The 24,705-nt window shown below is 48.3% G+C and overlaps 1 protein-coding gene across 4 annotated transcripts in view; it reads right to left on the reverse strand.

Moving 5' to 3' along the window:
* Window positions 1-24,705, reverse strand: part of PLXNA4 (plexin A4) — a 448,758-nt gene that overhangs the window by 374,675 nt on the left and 49,378 nt on the right. For 3 of the 4 annotated variants that reach the window (XM_063667849.1, XM_054495760.2, XM_054495763.2), the window contains exon 2: window positions 6,063-7,336. In XM_063667849.1, coding sequence (XP_063523919.1) covers window positions 6,063-7,250 — 1,188 coding nt within the window. In that variant the 5' untranslated portion in view covers window positions 7,251-7,336. The remainder of the gene's footprint in view (window positions 1-6,062; window positions 7,337-24,705) is intronic. The other variant, XM_054495762.2, reaches the window with a different exon arrangement.

Genomic DNA, 24,705 nt, shown 5'->3' on the forward strand with positions numbered 1-24,705 from the left:
TTCAGCCTGTGTGACTCCTGGGTCCCGCCTCACTCCCTGCTGACCCGATGGCCTCCAGGGTGGGCATCCTGGGAGAGTACATCCAGCCTAGGAAGCCAGCCTCAACTTTGCTCCTGCCAAACCCAACATATCACCCAGGGCTCAGCCACCTGTCACACAAAGCACCATGCACACTAGTCTGGGATGGGACTTTCACTGCAAACCCTGCTGGCCAAAAAGAGGGAAGTGGGTGGGCCTTTCACCTAAATACTTGAGACAGGAGCCATCTCCAAGAGAGAGCGGGAAGACTTGATTCCATAAAGATTGGGGCTGTGATATATCAGGCACCCAGTGCTAAATAAGAAATCTGGCGTACAGGGTCATGGGCCATGAGAGGTGGGCACTCAGACTAATGTGTTAGATTTTTGATGTGTGCATTTATTGGGACGTGAGTGTAGCATGGGCCACGGTGTGTGTGGCAAGTGTAGTGGAGATGAGAGAGGAGGGATGGTGCGGGGAAGAGGAGGAGTTCCCGGTCTAGAGAGGACAAGAGCTGAGCAGAAAGAGCAAGCCTCGTCTAATGCCATAAACAACAGGATACAACCCCATCGAGTCTGAGCCCTGTGCTTCCTGCTGACAGGGAAAAGAAAACACCCCAAGAAGACCTGCAGAAGCCAGGCCCCAGAGCCTGGGATGCCTGCCTGGCCATTCCGGATGCTCACTTTCGTGGAGTTTCAGGATCTCAGGCGCCAGACCAACCTGAGTAACCATCCAGACTGGGACGTGAGGCCAGCCCAAGTCCAAGGGGGTGACCCTGTCTCCTGCTCAGGACTGCCATGCCTAGGAAACCAGTGAGTCAAAGGAACAGCACATGGAAGGGGACCTCCATCGCCACCCAGTCATGCACACAGTAGGGCAGGAAGGGGAGGTTTGGGTTAAAAAGAAACAGCTCCATCTCCTGTGCCTGTGTGGCCCTTGTGGGACTACACAGGGCTGGTGGGTAAACTCCAGAGTCAGGTGGGAGCTGGGTCTAGCAATGGTTCTCAACGAGAGGCTTCTGGAAATGTGAGAGGTTTTCTAGTCTTGTAGTGGCTGGGAACTTCCACTGGTGCTCAGCATTCTAGGGCCCCAGATCACAAATGCCCTACAATATCAGGCAGTCCCTGCACCAAGAACTGCCCACCCCAGACACCGCTAGCACACTCTTGTGAAACACCACGGGAAGAGCACCAAGCTGAGGACTCGGATACAGAACAGCTTTCAGTTTACTAATTAGATGACCTTGAGTGAAACACTTGAGTTTTCTGTTCCTCCATTTCCTCAGCTGCAGAGGATGCCTGCCCTTCCATTATCCTACAGTACTGTCGGGAGAAGAAAAGGTGTGAGAAAGACCTTGTTAACCATCAGGGACCATGCAAACTCCAGTGTGTTATTTCCAGACAGCCGGGAGGCCTCTGCCCTCTGCTCCCACTACTGGGGTTTGACAGATGTGAGTTGGTGATGCTGGATAATAGTTTCTGCTCCACGGACCCAAATTTTCTAGTTGAGGGACACTCAGGTCAAGGCTTGACAGGGAGACTGAGAAGCTGATTTCTGCACCTCCTGCATGCCACCTTTCTCCACACCGCCTAATCAGTACTATGGCCGAGACTGTCTGACTCCCATACCCACGGCTCAGTCGGTTCCAAAGTCAGGGAAGATTGAAGTGGAGTGAATGACAGTCACTCCCATGACCACAGCCATTGTTCCCATCACCCGGGTCATAATGACCTGCTGGTGTGCATCTCTCTCTTCCACTGTGTGGGCTCCTGGAGACAGATGCCATTCCACGATGCTTGGTATCCACCAGGAGCGAGTGCATTGCCAAGCCCTTTCCTAGGGCTCCATATATGTTTCGCCATTCATTAGTTTATTTAGAGGTGCTAGTTCGTTAGTGTTGGATGAGGTTGCCCCAGGAGGCTGAAGAAAGGAGAGAAGGTATAGATAACCCTATGCCTGGGGAATTCTGGGATGCCAGGTGCTTGGTCAAACCCAGCATCTTCTCCAGCCAGCTGCCCACTCCAAGTCAGGAGTGTCAGGTCCCCCCCAGAGAAGGACAGAGAGCGTTCACCTTCTCCTGCATAAGGTCCTGGCACATGACAGAGGCCACAGGTGTGGGCTCCTCAGCCTTACTGTCTGTCACATGCTCTGCAGACAGGGGGCCTCAGGGAGCCTGGATGGCAGCCTTCAAAAGGGGCTGGGGATAGAGATGCACCAGGGATAAGCCACAGAAACTGAGAAATGAAATCACTGCCATTCTCCACATGAGTGCTCATTAGCAAATCAGTCTCAGCTTGACCTCTAGTCCCCTGAGTCCCAAGGCAAATTGGGGCCCTGACAGGCCCTCTAGGACCCCCCTCATACCCATGTCCTCATGAGATCCTTAGAGTTACTTTCAGATACTAACCCACTTGTTCCGGGAGACCTCTCTCCACCCAGGCTGGAGAAAGCCAGGACAGGGGTAAAGCATGGCTTAGAGGGTGAAGGCAGAAGCTGCTTCTCCCATCCTCCACCAAAACCAGAAAGCCCCAGCTGCTTCCCCAGCCTCCACACCCAGTGCCCACTCAGGGATGTGCATTTGCAACAGGCCCGTTTATGTTCACAGCAACACATTCCCATGAGGAGGCCACTCCTGGCCAACCAGCCCTCATCTCCAATGGGAGCACAGCCGGCCTTCCCTGATTCACCTGAAGTTGAGGTACCGTCGAGCTCTCTGGGGGCTGCACGTCAGCAGGTTCCACCCCCACGGCCCAAGACTTTTCCCTCTGCCCGGTCCTCAGGCTCTGGCCTGCCCAGTGCTCTGTGGATGCTCCCTGGTACCAGGGGCCTTGTAGTAGGGGTTCTTCTTCCCATTGCTTCCTATCCCCCAAATGAACACAGCCAAAGCAGGTGCTGGGACCTTGTGAAGGAGGCAAGTGGCCCAGGAGTTTTGCAGATCCCTGCTCTGAGTTCTGGAGGCGTGAGTTCAGGGGGAAGAATGTGGGTCTCAGGATGTGGAAAGGGCTAGAAAAGCCTGAAGAGCCCCATGGGAGGAGCATTCTAATTTAGAGAGCTGGTACAGCCTGGAGCACAGTTGACATTCATTGCTACTCAAATCCCTTCTTCAAGCTTTTAGAGTTGTAACTATGATAAAACCCACAGGGGACCCCTTACACTACAAAACACAAGTCCTAAAAGCCAACCTCCTGGGCCTTGCCCTGCCCTCTGCCATCTTCCTACAACAGAAACACCACAGGACAGAGGTCATCTGGGACTGAGTTCTCACTTCACAGGGCTCAAGGGAGTGTCAGACTCTATGACAAGAGAGAACTCCAGAGTTTGTCTTGTTCATCCTCCACCTCTAGGCAGGAAAGGAACAAGAAAACCAATCCAACAGCCTTGTAAATGGGTCGAGGAAGAGGTGGGTTTGCAAATGGTGCCATCGGGGCAACACAGAGCCTGGCCTGGCCGATGTCACATGAAACATGTGTGGTCTGAGCCGACTCCAAATGAACCGTAACAGGAGGGCGGGAGCAAAGGAACTCGGGTATCTGCCAAATCAAAGGAAACTGATACTGTGCATTAAACGCCAGCCTGGCCTTTTTCAGACTGGCTGGAGAGACAGCCCCAGCCCTGTGCAGAGTTTCTGGCCTCCTCCTTTCTATTCTCGGCCGTGAACTTGCCTGTAACTTGAAAGGGCTAATTAAAGCCAAAAGAAAAATCAAAAGCTTGTTATCTGGCTCCATTACTCTCCATCCTGGCATTAACCTGTCTTGCAAAGCTGTTTTCCCTCTGTTTTCTCCAAGGCTACCACACGGTGTTAGGACCTGCAGCTCTGCAGACTTCCATGATGAACTTGGCTTTTTGTATTGTGGCAGGAAGCAAGGGCAGCATGAACACTTGCCCACGGGCAGCCAGACGGACCCCTGCAGCTGACTTTTCTCCCAAGAGCATCGCCCAAAAAGTCAGGGTTTTAAGCAAGTTTTCTACAGGAAATTGTCAGAGATTGCCAACCCCTCTGGTCTCAGAAGAACTTGTTGTTGTTTAGAAAGTGCACAGTATAAACTTGCCATCTTCTAACATGGGCCTGCATATGTGTGCATGTTCATGGGGAATTTATTACATGTATGCATGTGTGGGTGTCCTGTAGGCAAGGGGGATTCTCTTCAATTGCTGGCTCTGTTACTCACTCCTAAGATGTGTGACCTTGGGCAATTCATTCACCTTGCTGAGTCTTAAGGTGCTCAATGCAAAATGAAGTTTTAGGCCAAGGCTCTCGAAAGGCCTTCTCAACACCAACATTCTAATACATCTCACCACAGATCCGTGTTTGAGTGTCTAATAGACATGTCCAGCACAGCCTCTGTCATTAGCTGCCTTCATCTGGGTGCAGTCCATACCCCTGCAAGCTCATAGCCCTGTCTCATGGACTCTTTTAAGTGGCTCCACTACTGCCCCAAACAAAGGTCTCCAGAAGGCATTCCCAAAGGTTAAGTCACCTGCTAGGAAGGCTCAATAGATACAGTGGAGTCCCCTCCATTCTCTGGTCTGGCTCTGATTTGTCAACTTTTTGCTGCCCTGCTTGGTCCATAGCACCTCTCCTATTTCCTTTGTGACATTAGGGAACTCCTGGCTTTTCAAGACCTCCAAGAAGAGATGACATCTCTTAGTTTCAGCCGGCCTAGTGCGTGGAAGACTTGACAGTGGAAAACAGCTTAAGCCTAATGCCAGGGCACCATCTTTCTCCTCCCTCTTCCCTATCTCCAACCCAAATCCCAAAGACCAGAGTGATGGCCTCTCCACACTCTGTCTGGGGAGGGTGCCAGTCCCCACTGAGCTCTGCCTGGCACATAGTTATACTTTATGAAAGGAAATTTACACTTTTTTAAACAACCAAAATACATTTCCTAATATGGAACTCCACCAAAGTTTAAGCAGTCAGGAATCACATCAGTATGGATGTGTACTTCTGTCCGATGGATACATTTTCCTTTCTTCTTCTCCCCAAATTAAAATTACAGAACTGATGTTCTCAAACTAGGTTCATAATCTTTAAAATGCAGAGTTATAAAAGGAAAAGGACAAGAACACAGAAGATGCTGATAGCTGAGCCTTCCAAGTTACCCAAAGAATGATTGTGAAAAAACAGGACCATTGTGAAGAGGAACAGAGTCAAGCCACAAGAAGGTGGATGCTTTTCATGGTGGGGCACACGTGAGCTAGGCTGCGACAGGCAGGAGTCTGTGTCCCCTGCTTCACCTGGGGTCACCCAGCAAGGTCATACCCACCAGCCATGCGAAGACCCCTAAGCCAACCCTTCTCCTGCTCTCCCTCTGGCTCCCTGCAGCTCTCCCATCATCCCATGCTGCACTCGGGCTGCTTCCTGACTTTCTCACATGTCTCTTCTAAGGCACTGTGCACACAGAAGATGCTCAATAAACACGATTTGTCCCTTCCCATCCCTTTTCTAAGTTAGCTTTGCCTTCTTTATGTGTTCACTGCACTCTTACCTGACTGTGCTCTCATTTTAGCATTTCCTAAAGACATACAAAGGGCTAAAAACACACATCTCCTGAAATTCCATATCTATCCCAAATGTAGGATGACTCCTCACATTCTCCTCTCCCTCTACTGTATGGTTTTATTCTAAGCTCCCAGGAAAGTTATTTGCAGGCTTGGTGAGTACAAAGGGCATGTACATGTCTTGCACTACAGCACACTGTGATCTAGACTCCAGCCATGCCCGGTCCCTACGACATCCATTTGACGCAATTCCTACCTATTTCCAGCACTCCCCATCATAACCAGTGAGCCAATATGGGGCAGAGAAAAGTACTCTGATGGGAATTTATGTTTCAGCTCCCACTCTGACTCTTATACATTCAATGTCATAGTTGCAGAATATTTGGTGACACTCTGGGTCCAATGAGACTCAGAGATGGGATGGGATATACTCGCTTCATCTGCAAAAGGGGACGGATGATACACACCCCAAGGGGGCTACAGGCTGGGGTTCTCATCCTACACTCCCGACCATCCCGGCCCGCAGCCCTCCCTGGACTCACCGCACTGCTGCAGGGGATGTCCTTCACCTTGAGCCAGGCCAGGTCCAGCGTGCCCTCACCCCGGTAACAAGACTGCAGCCGCTCCTTAATGCGGTCATTGATCTGCTTCAAGATGAAGATGCACAGGGCCGACTCATCCAGGGATTTCATTTTCCGCTTCTGGCCCTTGGAGAAGACAGTGAAGAGCAGGTCATCATCTGGATGGACTCCAAGGGTCCTGCCAAGCACGGCCCCCGCTTTGGAGAGGTAGGCAGCCTGCAGCAGGCGGTACTCTACCCCGCTGCGCTCACAGCCAATGGGCACCTCTACATAGGAGTTGAAGGCTGTGTCCTCCTTGCAAAGCCTCACGAGCTTGGATGTATACACCTGCTCCTTGGTGGTGGAGCCTGGTGGAGACACCATCTCAGGTTGGAGGGTCAAAAAGTAGACAAAGTTGCCACTGCTAAAACCATAGACATAGTAGATATCAAAGTCAGGGATGATGGTGAAGGTGTCCGAAGGGATCTTAATCATCGAGGCCACGAACTCATCATGGAAGACGTACGCGAACATGCCATCCGCCTCAGAGTTCTTGGTCAGTTTCCGGCTGGAGATGGTGGGAAAATACTCGGGCTTCCCATCCACTGCCGTGGCAATGAACAGCTTGTCATCCAGGTTGCTGTAGGAGACGATCACTCCAAAGACCGAGCCACTCTCATTGACACCTGACAGATAGTGCTCCTTCTTATGATAAGGCTCCCCCAGCTTGAAGAGGTCCTCCAGCCTCAGCAGCTTGCAGATGCCTTGGTACAGGCTCCCACAGGCAATCAGCCTATTCTCCTTGTAGTCTATGAGAAGCATCTTGTTGACATTGTTGGTGGTGGTCAGGGGCTCGTTGCAAGTCTGGACGATGCGGGGTGGGTAACACTTGGGGTTGTCCTCATCCGGTCCTGTCTCATGCGTCACCAAGACCTTCAGGTCACTGGAGAGCTTGTAAATCCGATTGACAGCCCCCAAGTAAATGTGTCCTGTCCTCTCATCCACCACCAGGTGATTGAAACCCTCAGCGGGCTCCCCTCGGAATGTGACAAATGACCGCTGCTTCTGGGACAGTGGGGCTGGCTGCCGAGTGAGCAGAGTGGAGGAGCCCATGCCCACCATGAGGAGGTGGGACAGCAGGCAGGTCCAGTTCCAGGGCATGGCTTTCATGGCAGAGGCGGGTCCCAGCGGCACAGCAGCACTCAGGCACAGTCGTCCCCTCGGAGGGCCAGGACTCAGCAATGCAGTCTCCCCTACTGGAGAAAGGGAAGACTATGAGCTGGATAACAATGCCAGTGGCTTCATTTCACCCCACAGCTTGTCTGCCTGGACTTTCAAAATGTTCTGCACACACTGAGCAGAACTGCAGTGGGGGGGGGGGGGGTGCTGGAGGCTGACTGAATCAACCCCTACCATGGGCATGTGACACAGTCAGAGCCGGGTGGCAGCGGCCCCAGGAGGACACATCAGTAATGATAATGGTGGTGATGATAATGACATGATAATAATAGCAGTGATGATGATGATTATCATGATCAACAGCCATTATCTACTGAGTGCCTGAATTTGTGTCAGACACTGTCCAGCACTGTCACCCAGGTCAGGTGCCACCAGCAGGCAGCATCCGCAAAGACTGGCTGGAGGAGAAGAGGGAAGGAGGGAGGGAGGGAGGAAGGGCAGGAGGTGGGGCTGCCTGCACAGGCTGCAAGCTTTGTCCAGTGTTCCCCACAACAGGCCTCTGCACACAGTTTCTCCATCTCCAGGCTCTGTGAACCACCTCCTGCTGGACCCCATCCGGCCGTACAGGTGGTAACAAGGACCTCACTATTACTATCCCCCCATACTACATTGCCCCTTAAAGAGCCACACTGTTATGAATAGCCCCTTTATTAACCTTTTCTCGAAGGACCAAATTTGTGTGTGCTGTCTATTACCTGCTGGGACCCTGATTGGTAGACCTCCGAAGTACATCCTATTGTAGCCACATTTTATAGCTAAGGAAAGCAAGCTTAGGGAAGTCATGTAACTTGCACAGCTATAAGTGGTAGAGGTAGCTCCAAATATGAGTAGTGTAAATGTGCACAGGTTTGCAATCTTAACTGCTAAACCATCTCAGTTCACTCCAGCCTTGCACAGATGGAACTGTACCATGGTCCCTGTCCCATGCAGCAGAAGAATTAAGGTTGATCCCTTCTTGGGGGCTGTCCATTACAGCCACTACCTCCAGTTCTCTGTGTCTGTACCTACTGCTGCAGGAGAAACTTTCCTCTGTGCCTCCTCTGCTGAATGAAGAGGCCAAATTAAAAACCCACATCCTCAATCTCTTCACACTGCAGCTGCAACCAGGTCCTCTGGGTTCACTGCCCAACCCTGAGCCCTAATGTCATTTTAACAAGGCAGATCTTGGCTTCCTCCCCTAGCAGGGCCTCCTCTGAGAGTTTTTCATTAAAGGGAGAGAAAAAAATGCTTTAAGAAGCAGTCAAGCAAATAAATAAACAAATAAATACAAAACTCCCTGAGGAACAAGATCACTTCCCATCCTGAAGTTCTCTTTCTATTCAAGATGCTTCCTGCGTGTGTTCCCATTGGACAGCTTTATGTTTCTTCCAGTTTGGGAGAATTCAGGGCAGGAATTGCCATCATCCTATCTGGGGGCATCTCAGCTCTGTGGAATTTTTCTCATTCACCCCCAAACACCTCAAAAGTGAAGAATGAGAAGAGGTAGATCACTAAGCAATGGAAAATTCCCCAGCAGGGAGCAAACACTAGGTTAGATGGAAACCAAGAGAAGGAGGAAGAAAACCACATAAAGACTTTGCATTGTCAGCCAGCATCCTAATGAAAAGCACAGGTCTTCTCCAGTCAATAACAGAGGAGGAATACTGGTTAGTGGAACACACCACAACCAAGAGCAGTGCTGCAAGCCAAGGGCCTTCATTCATTCACCCATGTGGCAAATGTTTGCTCAGAACACACACAAAATGTGCAAGATGCTGTGGGGCCCAAGGATCAGATCCTCAAAGAACCCATAGTCAAATCAGGCCGATACCACCAGAACCTGAACTGATGTGCACAACGAAAAGTCACGTGGCATACAAGAGAGTGCTTTGAAAGTTCCTAGGAGGAGGAAGACTTCTAACTTGGGGTGAGAGAAGGCAAGGAGCAGGCTGCAGGAGGCCTTGGGGAGGGCATGGAATTCGGGCTGAGCTGTGAACTTGGAGAAGACAGGCAGAGCACGAAGGGAAAGGCCTTCCAGGGGAGGGGTCTACATAGCAGAAGCATGGGCATATCACATGAGGGTGTGTACAATGAAAAGTACATCTGGAGAACATAGTTCGTGAATGAATCAGGTGGAAGATGAGGCTGAAAAGAGAGAGCTTCAGCCTTGCCAGGATGTCACTGGGAAGTTGAGACTGAAATGCACAGTGTTGAAGACAGAAATGAAATTGTAGAGGAAAAGAGCAAAGGCCCCCAGAGAGGAGCCTCTCCCTTTCCATTTAGCCTTAGCCTTTGCAGAAGGAGAGTTTGGAGCTGAGAGTCTGTGAACTCCACAGGGCAGGGCTGGGTCTGTCTTGCTCGTCAACACATTCACAGCTGCACATATAGAGGAGGCTCAACAACTGTTTCTTGACTGGCAGAAAGAGGGGCTGGAAACATAGAGGAATATCAATATCTGTGGAGCATTTACTGCACCCCAGAGCCCATGCAAATACTTTCACATAGCTTGGATCACATAATCCTCACCACTGTTCCCTGGGATCAGAATTGTCTTATTACTATTTCAGGTGAGGAAACTTTAGCTCTGCAAGGACACTGGTTAAGATGTAGCAGAACTGGGTTTGAAGTCCAGGTTTCAATCACTGCAAAATCCATACTTTTCTACAAATGCACAATTCCAGAGCCCAGAAGATAGAGCACTTAGAAGCCCTTGTTAACTCATGTAAGCCCCAAACAGAAATCCTGGGATATCACCTACCAGTATTAGGAGAAAAACAGAGTCCTCTCTGACCTTCAGGGGCTAAGCTGGTAGATAACACCGATCAGGTGAGTTCTGTGGTTTACCTCTGGAAGTATTAATGACCGTAAGCAGCAGCTGCACAGAGCCTTGCCCCAGCACAGTTAAGTGCTTAGGAAATGATAGTTGCTGTCATTGTTATCGTTAGCAAGATTAAAATAGGATTAGAAAGATTAGGATTATGATAATGAGATGGTACCTGGTGGTACATCTCAAGATGAGTGATGAAGAGTCAAGATGGTTCATCCTGAATTGCTTGTGCAAATTCAAATATCAAAGAAGAATCTATAAGTTTTTGATCTGAAAAAGATAATCCAGTTTAGTGATTCCCAATCCCTGATTTTAGAGACAAGGAAGTTGAAATCCAAGAGGTCAGATGAAATTGCAAGAGGTCACACATTGAGTTGAAGACAGCGTAAGATTGGGTCTCACACTGTCCATCCCATGCTCTTTCCACCACCCAGGCCTCTCTTCTGACTTTATGTGAACTCATTCCAGAAGCTGCTTCCAGCCTTTGTCTGAAAGAGACTGCTCTTTGGGCATCATATGCTCTGCTGGCCAACAGGGCTCTCAAAACATCTCTGCCAATAACCAAATTCCAGCAGGGCTGATAATCCCCCTTCCAGACAGGCAGGTGCAGGTTAGGGCTCAGCCACCAACTTTTCTGAGGAGGGAACTTTGCACAGTCTCTGTATCACAACGTGCCATATGCTGGGGAAAGTGTGCCTACCCCACGACCTGCCTTACTGTCCACACACATGGACCCATGGCCAATCAACAGCTCTCTAGTCTGTAAGAGGTGAGACGAAGAATCCTATAATTACGAATTTACTAAGCAGAAAGGTGCCATGGCTCATTCTGCATCTTCTATTAGGCACTGAAAGGAAACACAGTTATGCATCTCAAACACTTAGCACCCTCATCTGGGGACGGTGAGATTACTATACCCAGAGAGGAGGGGGGCCCACAGAAACAATAAGGTGTACTGGGAATAACCAGCCTTTCATTTTACACACCAAGAAAGGGACTGATTCGAAAACAAATAAGAGAGAAATGGAAGAGAAAAGGGGAAAATAAGGATGTGAGCTCCAGCTTGCCTCACCAAAGACCCCACGAGGAACCACCACAGAGGTGACACCCCATCCAGCTTGGGATCCACAGATATGCAGAGCCACCAGACCCCTGTCTCCCTGAGCTGTCTAAGGCTGCTCCAATCTGGCAAAGCAAGAGTTTCCAGGGGGGTTTCCCTTCCAGGATGTCAATTTTTGTAAGCGGTAACCCCAACCTAGGAAAACCCCACCCCAATTTCAGAGCCTACCCACCATTTTGCTCTCAAGTCACCATTTAGCTAGTTTCAAAACCAAGTATTAGAAATTACATTCAGCCTAACTCTGATTCTTAAAGGCAAGTAACGGGACCAAATAACCTTCACAATTGCCCCGAAGGATTCATCAAACTACATAGAGTGGGTAAGAAGGCAGGAGAACTGAAAGACCCCCAAACCCAACCCAAACATGCTACAGTTTTCCCTTCTTTGAAATCAGATTTTAATTTTGAGTAGTCTCGGGGGAGATGGGACTCATTTATAGAAGCTGATCATCATTTTGATTAAAGAAATTGGGGCTGTCTTTGTTTTAGGCAGCAAGTTTCAAAGAACTGAAACTAATTTTCATGAAATAGCACCATCCTCTCAGATTCCTGAGTGGTAGAGAGGAAAGTTATTACAGAGTTGTTTAAAATAGCAATTACCCTGTGAAATTACTTTAGAGTTTAAAAAGTGTTTTCATGGATATTACCTTGTTCTGAATTTCTTGTTCATGACAACCCTGTTAGGTAGATGAGGTATTTATAAGTATGCCCTCTTTAAAGATAAGAAAACCGAGGCATGAACAGGTACAGGTCTTGGCTGAGGTCACATACAGTCATGTTGGGCATTGGAGAGCTGAGTTCTTCAGGCCTTATTCAGTTATTCACAATATATTCCCTGGCCCCTTGGACAGAGTTCTGGTCCTCAGACCTTTTGCTATGGGGTAATAGGATTCTCAGAAAATGTGCCCTAGGATGGCATTTCAAAATTCACATCACAACACACCATGAAATAGGTGAGTCACAGGTGTTTTTTGTTTTTGTTTTTGTTTTTTTGTTTTTGTTTTTGAGATGGAGTCACCCTCTGTCACCCAGGCTAGAGTGCAGTGGCACAATCTAGGCTCATTGCAACTTCCACCTCCCAGGGGTTCAAGTGATTCTCCTGCCTCAGCCTCCCAAGTAGCTGGGATTACAGGTGCCCACCACCATGCCTGGCTAATTTTTGTACTTTTAGTAGAGATGGGGTTTCAACATGTTGGGTCAGGCTGGTCTTGAAGTCCTGACCTCAAGTGATCTGCTTGCCTCGGCCTCCCAAAGTGCTGGGATTATGGGCATGAGCCACCACACGTGGCCAGGTACTCTTCTTAATGAAGTAAAATAGAAGGGAAAATACTAGTATGTCACATAGAAAAGATAAGCACTGTTTGGTGAGACTTTTTTTTTTTTTTTTTTTTTTGAGATGGAGTCTCACTCTATCGCCCAGGCTAGAGTGCAGTGGCACGATCTCAGCTCACTGCAAGCTCTGCCTCCCAGGTTCACGCCATTCTCCTGCCTCAGCCTCCCGAGTAGCTGGGACTACAGGTGCCCGCCACCATGCTCGGCTAATTTTTTGTATTTTTAGTAGAGACGGAGTTTCACCATGTTAGCCAGGATGGTCTCGATCTCCTGACCTCATGATCTACCCGCCTCGGCCTCCCAAAGTGCTGGGATTACAGGCATGAGCCACCGCGCCTGGCTGGTGAGACTTTTGTTTTACCCACTATATAGCAAACTACATATTGAGTGTGATGTAAATATGTGTGATGTAACTGGGTCCCTGGGATGGTTAATTTGTCAACTTGGCTGGGCCACGGTGCCCAGATAGTTGGTCAAACATTATTCTGGAAATTTCTGGGAGGGTGTCTTGGGATAAGATTAACACTTAAATCAGTGGACTTTGAGTAAAGCAGACTGCCCTCTATAGTGTGGGTGGGCCTCATCCAATCAGTTGAAGGTCATGAATAGAACAAAAGACTGGCCTCCTCTGAGCAAGAGGGAACTCCACCAGCAGATGGCCTTTGGACTTGGGTACAACATTGGCTGTTCTCTAAGTCTCCCATCTACAGGCTACCCTACAGGTTTTGAACTTGGTGCCTCCAAAATTGTGTGAGCCAATTCCTGAAATCAATCTCTCTGTCTCTGTGCGCACGCGCGCGCACACACACACACACACACACACACACACACATATCCTCTTGGTTCTGTTTTCTTTGAAGAAGCCCAGCTAATATAGCCATGGTCAAAAAAATTTGAAACACACTTTCAGAGACGGTGCATACCTGTTGTTTTTGCTGTCATTCATTTATCTTCTGGGCATCTGTGCCTTTGCCCAAACACTTCTGCTGGAATTGACTCCACCTCTGGTTCAAAGCCTGAGCCACTCAGCACAGAACAGGGGTGGGGAGGGCATAGCGATTGGCTCAGGAATGAGAAACTGGTTAAATCAGGTCTCTGACAAGCAACAGGCTTTGGATAGGGATACTGGGGGAGAAAGTTCTAGCTCTTCCACCAGATGTATCCTTGGAGAGGCAAGGGCCTAAGAACCGCTGGTACCATCTTGTAATCACAGGGGTGGGAGCAGGGGACAGGAGCCTGGAAGAATGAAGCCAAAGTACTGAAAAGAGCAGAACTAAGCCAAAGGATAGAGAGTACTGGGTCCCAGTCCTGGTGACATCCTATAAATGTCTCAATTGTGTCCACTGAAGCCAGCTCTATGCCTGTACTTTCCAGTTACGTGAGTCAAAAAAAAATTTTCCCCTTTTGCAGAAGCCAGTTTGGGTTCAGTTTTCTGGAACTTGCTGATGTAAGAATCCTAACCCATACACAGAAAAATCCCAAAGAGTACAGTGTCTCCCACCACAACCTCTCTAATAGACTATTATTCCATGGGATCAAGTGAGCAAGCCAAACAGATCTGTGCCTTCCACTGCCCACAGAGATAAACTATGGTTTTACAGATAGCGAGGCATAATCCCAGGTGATGTTCAAATGTGTGTGCATGTGTATGTAGCAACTTTCAGAATAAAACACACTTCCCTATCTGCTGAATATTTGCCTTAGGAGCTGCACCAGCAGAGCTCTTGGGAAGTCTTCACCAATTCAGGCCTCCGTGCCCTGAGTTAGACTCATTGTTCAAATGAAACCTTCTCTGATCAAGCCACTGGTCTAAGATGCCCCTACTATATATTAGTGCAGGAACCAGTGCCACCAGAGTCTCACATTTTACAAACTCTGTTATATTTGTCCATTGATGCTGTCTCCTAGTCTAAAAATATAAGCTCCTCGAGGACAAGGATTATATATTGCCCCTCTTTTCTCCAGTTCCAAGCTCGGAGCCTGAAACACAGTAGGTGTATAATAGATGTTTCGAAACACGTGAATGAATGAATGAATGAATGAATGAATGCTCCATAGCAGAGTATATGAGATGGCAGTGGGTATCATGTACGGCTAAAGTACAAAGTAAATCTTGGTGCTTCAAGTAAATCTTTGAGCCAGTCAATTCAAACAGGGACCAACCTGAAAAAGTGGTTGTACCCTGTTCTAAACCAGGGCTTATAAATACTTAAAATACTCAATTTTGTCCTTTTATTTATTTATTTATTTATTTTTATTTAAAGGTAAAGCTCTTTTTTTTATTTTTATTAGGACATTAGTTCAAATGCATCAGAGAAACTACATCTTTCGTATATGATTTACATGGAGACCAACCGGTCCACCAGCTGGAATATCATAAAAAGTTGTCTTGTGTTAGCAAATTGGACTTTGATAACCACTGTCCTATGCAGCAAAGGAAATCAGTATGGACCTGGTTGAATAGAAGAAGCTGAGCCTGAAAATAAAATTGCAGCACAGAAAACAGACAACAACAGAAAACAGCCACAATGCAGGAGATGCCAGTTGCTAGAAGTCAGCATGCACTCCTGTATTCAGCCAACGACTATTGATGGAGCACATACCACATGAGGAGTTCTGGGCTGGGTGCAAAGGATAGATACATTCCAGAGCAAAAAACAGTGTCCCTGCGAGGAGCGGTGATTCATGCCTGTAATCCCAGCACTTTGGGAGGCCGAGGCAGGCAGATCACTTGAGGTCAGGAGTTTGAGACCAGCCTAGCCAATATAGTGAAACCCTGTCCCTACTAAAAAAAAAAAAAAATTAGCTGGGCATGGTGGCACATGCCTGCAGTCCCAGCTACTTGGGAGGCTGAGGCAGGAGAATCACTTGAACTCAGGAGGCAGACGTTGCAGTGGTGAGCCTAGATTGTGCCACTGCACTCCAACCTGGGTGACAGAGCAAGACTCTATCTCAAAAAAATAAACAAACAAAAAACAAACAAAACCAGTGTCCCTGCTCTCCAGGGGCTGAGGGTCTTCTAGAGGCCCCTTTAGCTGTCCCACTGGCAAGCTCTGCAGATCCTCCCTTTCCCAGCCTCTATTAGAAACCCAGAACTTCCTACAACACTGTACAACAGGTCATTTCATCTCAATTGTGCAGGTGGATTGGGAACAGGAAACTAACTTTTCACAAATAACATGCGCTTCCCTATGCGTGAGGCTGCTGGTATGAAGTCAGTGAGAGGTGGCCACCAGCGATGGATGACACTTCCCAGCCTCTCCATTTCCACATGGTATCCAGGTGTGACTGTGTGAATAGCAAGGTCATGGTGACTTTTCCACGCCAAAGCAGGGAAGAAATAACTGTGTCTTCTCTACAGTTTATTTCACCACCCAGCTGGATAAAGAGGACCCTGAGGCCCTATAGGATGGTGGAGCCTCAAGATGAAAGATTCGTGTACCAACCAGGAACATCAGACAAGAAAGAAACCTTTACTGTGATAATACTGAAACTGTGGATTTATGTGTGACAACAGTTAACCTCACCCTAACTCACAGGCAGAAACACAGCAAGCTCACTGCATCTCAGACCTGGGATTCAAATCTAATGCTGGGGGGCTCCAGGTCTCTGTTCTTTGTGGTACATCAGGCTCTGGCCCTAGGAAGAGTTCTCTTTAGATGTCAGCAGCCCCCTCCCTTGTTTCCAAAGCCAGATTGCAAGTGGCTAAGCCCAGAGAGAGAGGAGACAGCCAAGCTAACAGAAATCTTCCTGCTCAATGGCCATTTCCAAGTTTGGGGCCCAGGGAGGTAAGTGTGTGTGCAGCTGAGGGCAGTGAGGGAGTTGGGGAGCAGCAAGAGGCCTCATTTCCATTTCATCTAAGAAACTTCAAACACTCATTGATCCATGCAAACAAAATGGACACATGCTATTTGTAGATTTCTACTCCAATTTGTAATCCATGCATTCAAAATAGCATCTTCAGTAAGGTCAGTATTTTTTCACATCTGTATTTTTTTTACTTTAAACTCTTGGTTTCTAGAAGTGGGAGCCATGAATTATTTTACATCTTTCCCTGGAGAATTCTATTTACACCCATCTAGGGCCCAATCATGCAGCTCGCTACAGTCTGGGGCCCATGACAGACAACTGACCCCATGTACTTGGCCACCTCACTGCAGCTCCATCCGTCCTGGCCTTCACTGTCCCCCCGCCCCTTGTTGCTGCCTATCTCAGAAATGAGTGTCACATTCATCAAAGGAAAGAGCCAGAGGGTAGGGTTGACACAGCAAAACCCATCACTACCACTAGGGGGAAAAGTCAAGTCAAAGCAACTGTCTTCCCAAGAGAAGGTCACTGCTGGCTTTGGGCAGTCTCAGTGTGGGTGGGGCCTTGTGGGGTCAGCTCAGCCACAACACAGCCTTAGTCCAGAAAGCAGCAGTCCAGCAGGGGCCATGGGAGCCCTCCTTCCAGTGTGCTTCCCTCTGCCTCTGCTTCTCTTCTGAGAGATGGGAACTGTGAAACTGATGACTGGTGGGAGGGCTGGAGAAAAGTATAAAAGATGGGGAACAGGGAGTGATGGAGGGCCAGGAACTGACGTAGAGTCTTGGTGCCACCAGGCAACCAGCCCGGTCCCAGGGAAATCCAGCACCAAGCTCAGCTACACAGGGCTCCCTTCATCCTTACTTCCTAGTTTATTAAAAAGGGCTAAGGAGAAGTGATTACCACGGACAGAGCCTTTGGACCCAGCCTGGAAGAAGCCTCTGCAGGAGGCTGAGCCTGTGAGCCTCTCCATTCAGAGATCAGGTCCCAGCTGGACCTCTGAGGCGTTTATAGATGGTTTCCACGCCCTCCTTCCTTTCCCTCCCCCAGGCCTCCTTGTCCTTGGCCTGGAGGGTGTTCCCTCAGGGTACAAAACCACCTCTCCCTGGCCAAGTCTGCCGTTCCCAGTAGAGTCGAGCAGGAGCTCCAGCCGAGGCCCAGGCAGCCCCATGTGAAACTCTCTATTACCACGTGGAGATCGCCTTGAGATTCCAGGCACTGTGCCTTGGGGCGGGGGAGTCGCTAGGCAATGGCTTTCTTTACTCCAAGTGTGGCAGCGAGGCTTTAAAAACACAGCACTCTCAATAGGATCTTGGCTTGTGGAGGATAGAATCCTAAACTTTTTTCCAGCATCTCACTTAAAGAAACAGGCCAGCCAGGAATTTGGAGTCAGATGCCCCAGCTGGAGTTGGTGTCAAGACCTGCTCTGCAAAATGGCACAGCCTGGCACCTATGTGCCCACTGTCTCCTACCCAGCCCATGAGGAACACTCTATCCAGGGTCTGTCCAGGGGTACTGGCTCCTGGTCTTCAAAGGGGACCCACTGGCCTCTGAGTGCACAGAAATGGGGGGACACCATGGGAAGTTGCTAAGCTGTAGCAAAGGGAGACTTGCTGTCACTTCTGCTGCCCCAAGACCTGAGTGGACATTGGGGCCACAGAAAAGGGGCTTGGGGGTCACCACAGGCTGGGGATAGTCACCTCTCCAGGAATCCCTTTCTCGTGCATGTGGCCTGAGGCTTGCCCAGCTGACATTTTCATCAGGAGAGGAGGCTCACTGTATCCCTGCCTGCCACTCTAACCTACACTCCCTGTAGCCTCTCTAGCTGCTCTGGCCTGGCCCCAGCAGGCAAAGCCACATTCAGTAGTCTTCACCCAAATGAGCTCCTTGCTCTCCTTTCATGGTCAAGGGAAGAAGTGGGATGTTCTTAGCTCGCAGCCAGTCATGCATCAGCCAGTGTCACCCATAAAAGCCTCCTCTCAGAATCACCATGGCCAAGGATACTATTGGCATCAGGTCATTCTAACCAGACACGTCCTGCTAAATGACAGCCCTTCTTTCTTGTTGCCTCAGTTTCCCCATCTATAAAATGGTGTTTCTGGAAATAGGATGGGGAAGAGAGATCACCCAGTTTCTTCTTGTGCTAAATCCAGAAGTGAGAGTGAAATGTTGTAGGTTTCACAGAACACAGGCTATCATTGAGGTTGGGAAGTTTCCACAAACAGCCTTTGTGGAGGTGCAGGGCAGAGCCACGTGATGTGATGATTACAACACCCAGGGGTGGTGTTCACTGGGTGACAAAAAGCTGGTGCGGAAGTTTCTCTCCAAAGACTCTTTGCATCTTTGCTTAAGTTGCCTTTTTAGCTGCCTGAATCTAGATTGTGGGGAGCCTCAGGAATGCCTGCCAGGGTTGAATTCCACAGCCTGCCCTCAGAGAACTCAGGATACTCATCTGTTAAGTGGATGTAAGTCACACTCTTTGGAGTCTATTTTCTCCCTTAGATAAAAAGGACCAAGGACATTCTTAACATCTCAGATGTTGGTCCATTTCACTGAGCCTGACAAGCAGGTTGATCTTTCTGGGAAAGGCTTTGCTTCTTCTGGCCTCTGAGGACCTCAGTCCACAGCAGGAGGCCAGCAGGAGGCCTCCAAGCATTGAAACTCCCCCGCCCACCCAAGGGCTTAATTTAGACCCCTCGACAGGTTGACTCTGCCAGCATGATCTGACCCATTTCATTTCCTACCTGTAGCAAGTAAGAAAAAGAAATGGAAATATTCCCTTCCACAGACTGGTGTGAAATCTCTAGTTAGACTTTTCTAACTATAAAAACAGTCAGTGGGTTTAGAAATGATAATACATGCAAGGTTTTGGAAAAACCAAGCCGAGAGTCCATATACTCAGATCCTTGGACCTCAGCATCTCTCCGGCCACCCTTCTACTCCTAAAAGGCCTGACCACCACCACTGGCCCCTGTCACAGCCACCCCACCCACCTTCTGGCCCCATGGAGTCTTCACTCGAGGAAGCCCATAATCCCACCAAACATTGGCACTGTGGGGGAGCAGGCTATTTGGGGCTCACTCAGCCAAATGACAGTGCTTATGTTGTCACCAACATCTAGTGGGAGCGCCTCACTCCAAGCCCCTTTTGTCCCTCTACCCCCTCTCTTCTTTCTCAATTCCCCGGAAAATCAGGAAGTGAACAGTTGTCTCCCTTGCTGGTCTATATTCATGTAATTAGTGCTATTTAATTCCACGATGAGCCAAAGCTCATAAAATACAAAACATATTTCAGCTGTGTGCTGAAAATCTTGGCAGAAATCTCCGCTGCAGCCGGAAGCTGAACGGAGCTATATTTGCTCCGTTTTTTTTTTTTTTTTTTTTTTTAATTCAGAATGATGGCAACAAAGTTTTGGGGCCAGGCACTACTACCTGAGAATATGTAAGGGGGTAGCAGAATAGAGGATTTTAGGACATAAAGTTTGGAAATAATCTCTATCACCATGACAACACTAAATTTAAGAAATATTTAGTATTGATCAACTAACAAGTGTAATATATAGTGTACATGCCAGAAGAACATGTCATACATTGTAAGGAGGTTGTTTTGGTCCCACTCATTCCTTACTCCCAAGAATTAACATGTGCTTTAAGAGTTTGGGTCCCAGTCTCCGAGTCATCCTGCCTTTCCCATTGGGCACACACCTGTGAGTCAAATGGCCAAGGACATGTGCAGTTTCTGGTGATGATTCCAAATTAACTAACACATCCCCATCTCCCAGCTCTTTTTTCCCTGACCCCTGGACTGTGATGAAACCTCACCCTATCTCTGTGTTTGTGCCAGCAACACATGGGCAAGGAATAGGAAGTCTCATCCCCTTCCTCCCCAACTTCACAAATCCGGGCATAGAAGGGTGAAGCACCGGGGACGCCATCCTCTCAGGTGCCCGTGACTGTAAAGTAGATGTGTCCTCAACAAGCCGACCTCCACCTCTGAAATCAAGCACAGGCCCTCTCGCCAGTGCTCCCGACATAACAGGTTCCCTCCCATGGCACCCCTATGACTTGGTCATGCCCTCTTCTTTTTTCAGGTGACAGGAATACAGAAAGGAGCATGTTGGTGGAGGGCCCAGAGCAAGGTCTGGAAGAGGGGGGATTCATGTTGGATGCTACTGACATCCCCCTTTCAGGACCTGCTCAGAAGCTGTGTCCATGGGGAAAGAGAGGCCATGAGGTGGACTGAGGTGTGATAAAGGGTCAGATCCACTGCAAGACCCAGGAGGCCTTTCAGTAGACTCAGTAGCTCTTCTGAATCCACTCTGTGGATCACCTCCACGGACACAGACACAGCATGCTCCATGCAGAGGGGACAACACCTGCCAGCTCCCACTGCCCTGCTCCTCTTATGCCACCCAAAACGCCATCATCAACAAAACCATCACCACCTCTCACTGGTGGAACGCTTTGCCTTCTCTAAGCTCCTTCATAGGCAATAAACCACTCATGGCTCCAAACATATATGACCACCCCAACCCGACCCATTAGGATTATTGCCGAGGCATGACCTTGGGTGTCAGAGAATCTCATTAACTTTCCCAAAGTCATGCCTTTCCTCTGTCTACACCTCGGGTCTTCTGTTGATCCTATACTTTCCTAATAAACTCCAAAGCTGGCTGGGTGTGGTGGCTCACGCCTGTAATCCCAGCACTTTAGGAGGCCAAGGCAGGCAGACTGTTTGAGCCCAGGAGTTCAAGATTAGCCTGGGCAATTTGGCGAAACTCCATCTCTACAAAAAATACAAAAATTAGCCAGGCATGGTGGCACATACCTGCATTTCCAGCTACTCAGGAGGCTAAGGCAGGAAGATCACTTGTGCCCAGGAGGCAGAGGTTGCAGCAAGCTGAGATCATGCCACTGCACTCCAGCCTGGGTGGCAGAGGAAGACTCTGTCTCAAAATAAATAAATAAACAAATCCCAAAGCCACTCACCAGAGTCATCACTGGGGACTGTATAGCAAAACTGGGAAGGGAAATTTGTCTAGAAGGCCCATGATAAATGCACAGATGTTAACTGGGAAGAGAGAAAAGCCTTCTAACCTGTTCTGGCCTGTCACCTTGATAGGCCTTGAAAACTTGTGCACAATGGAGCTCAAGGAGGTGGCACCATTGGGCAAGCTCTCGGGGGCCAAGAGCTAGTCTGAAGAAGCTAACCAGCAGGCAGGGAAGATGGCCCATGTCTTCATGCATTCATTCACTAACACTTATTCAGCTCCCTAGACTCTACACCGGGAACCTACATTCTGGGGGTGCAGCAATGAGTAAGACAACAAGGTTTTTGGTCTCACAGAGTTTACATTTAATAGGGAGGATACACACTAAACAAGAAAAATAACTATTTTCAGATAGTGTTAAGACCTAAAAGAAAAAAGAAGCAAAGTCATTTGCTACAAGATAACTGTTGCAAGCATGACCTCAGAGAGACCAACCCTGGCTTCTCTAGTTGGAATAGCCACGGTTGGTATCTCTGAGGTGACACTTGCAGGGGGACTGAATGGCCAGGGGGAGCCAACCATGCAAAGATTTGGGAGAGGAGCTTTCTAGGCCAAAGGAAATGTAAATGCAAAGACACTGAAGCAGACTTGGCAAGGAAAAGGCAGAAGGCCGAGGGTCTGGAAGGCCCAGAAGAGCACAGAAGGATGGGTGATGGGGTGGGAGAGAAGAGAGACAGCAGATGCCAGAGGGTATATTCCAAATGGCAGGAAAAGCCATGAAAAACTTCTAAGCAAGGGAATGACATGGTCAGGGTCTATGGCTTGCAAGCTCAGTCTGGCTGCTGTGTAGAGAATGGTTTTTGGGTGGAAGGGGAGTTCACTGAGGAGTGACAGCAGTCTGACTCAGGTGACAGTGTCAGAAAGCGAGACTGGCTGCTCCAGAAGGGGTTGCTGGTGATGACAAAAATGAGGGGGGGGGGGGGCGGAAGAGAGGGACTTAGTGACACCTCCTTGATTTTTGGATTGAGGGTCTGGGTGGGTGCTGGTGCCATTTAACTGATATGGAGAAATCAGGGCAGGGGAGCAGAGAAGGCAAGAGTTCTTTTTAGGATGTCAAGGATGAGGTTGTCTAAAGGGCCCACCCAGCCCAGGTTAATGCTCAAGAGAACTATCAAGTGAGGTGACTCACAGAGAACCATACTGTGTGTTCTGCAGAAGGCATCTCACGTAAATGCTCCTAGGAGGATGCTAATGTCATCCTTATTCTCTAGATGAGAAGCTGATTCTCAATAACTACAATGAAGTGAGGCTAAGATACCAACCTAACCCTGCAAAAAGCCCCATAGAGATGGGGGCCTTGTAACTGTAATGAAGAGATTGTACCAAGGGTCCTTGGCTGGAAGAAGGGGATGTCAATGGAAGAATTTTACTTAGGAACCTAGAATTTGATGCTTATTTTTTGTGAAGGAAGAACTACCACAGCAAAACTTGATTTTACCAAAGGGAAATTACTGATGCTTATGCAGTACAGGCTACTTTATAAACTTCATAAATTCCCAACCAAAGTTAATAACATCAAAGGATTGAAAATGGAAAAGGGGAAACAGCATTGATCATATACTTTTTAGCAAGGAGCCCTCTCTTCTCTCAAGTCATAAAGAGTGTCCTGGATGCCCTGTTATATAAACCAGTGAAGGGCTAAAGGCTAGCCTGAAGGAAATTAGGCTGAAATCAAAATAACTCAGACTAACAGCAAGACTTCTTTTTTTTTTTTTTTTTTTTTTGAGACGGAGTCTCACTCTGTCACCCAGGCTGGAGGGCAGTGGCGTGATCTCAGCTCACTACAACGTCTGCCTCCCGGGTTCACACCACTCTCCTGCCTCAGCCTCCTGAGTAGCTGGGACTACAGGTGCCTACCACCACGCCTAGCTAATTTTTTATATTTTTAGTAGAGACAGGGTTTCACTGTGTTAGCCAGGATGGTCTCGATCTCCTGACCTCGTGATCCGCCCACCTCGGCCTCCCAACGTGCTGGGATTACAGGCGTGAGCCACTGCGCCTGGCAAGACTTTTTTAAAAAAAACATATTAACATGTTTAAAACTCATGATAAAATACACATTACATAAAAGTTACAATCTTCACAACTTTTAAGCATACAGTTCAGTGACATTAAGTATACCCATGTCATGGTGCAACCATCACTGCCATCCAGAGCCATTTCATCTTCCCAAACTGAAACCCTGTGCCCATCAAATACCAACTCCCCATCCCCTCATCCCCTGCCCCTGACAACCTCCATTCTACATTCTATGTCTATGAATTTAACTATCCTAGGTATCTCATATGAGTGGGATTATTTACTATTTTTCCTTTGAGTCTGGCTGCTTTCACCTAGCTTAATGTCCTCAAGGTTCATTCATGTGGTAACACGTAGGCAACATGGTGTCTTTTTGTTTTGTTTTTGAGAGACTCGGTCTCGCTGTCACCGAGGCTGGCGTGCAGTGGCATAATCACGGCTCACTGCAGCCTCTAACTCTTGGGCTCAAACAATCCTCCCACCTCAGCCTTCTGGGTAGCCGGGATGACAGGCACAGGCTGCTACACCTGGCTAATTTTTTAAATTTTTGTAGAGTTGAGTCTCAGTATATTGCCCAGGCTGGTCTCAAATTCCTGGACTCCAGCAATCCTCCCACCTCAGTCTCACAAAATGCTGGGATTACAGGCATGAAAGATGGTTTTTAATAAAGATCCATTTTGCGGGGGGCATCAGAAACTTCTGGGTTTTAAGTAACTCTGGTTTACAGTTGCCAGTTCATGGACACAGGTGAGAAAGGGAAGACCTAGAGAAAACGTGTGAACAAATGCCTTATTGGGTGAAAACATGTCCCTTTCACCAACCTGCATCTCCAGACCCACAGGATTATAATAATATAGCACTGAGAAGAACATCAGTCCCTCCCAAGGCTCTGCCCTGAAAGGGTTCCCTATTAAGCAAGTATGAGCAACACTGCACCACCCTCCTGGGGAGCCATGATGCATGTCAGCTCACTAAAAGTCCTGAGAGATGGTGCTTTGATAAGCAAACCCATGGAAAGTTTGTGAACCAGGGTTTCTCAAACTTGTTTGACCAAGGAAACTTTTCTTGCTTAACCCCTATTATGACCTCTGGGAACACTGTTCCATGGTACACACCTTGGGAAATGCTGGCATGTTGGTTTCCATTCTTCAAAGCACTTTCACATCTATTTTCTCACTGAGTCTTTATAAAAACTCTGTCAAGTAAATTGAGAAATTTAAAGCAATTTGCTTCACTTACTGAAATGAAAACCCAAGCTC

The sequence above is a fragment of the Pongo pygmaeus genome, chromosome 6 (assembly GCF_028885625.2).
Source record: "Pongo pygmaeus isolate AG05252 chromosome 6, NHGRI_mPonPyg2-v2.0_pri, whole genome shotgun sequence".
Classification (NCBI taxonomy): domain Eukaryota; kingdom Metazoa; phylum Chordata; class Mammalia; order Primates; family Hominidae; genus Pongo; species Pongo pygmaeus.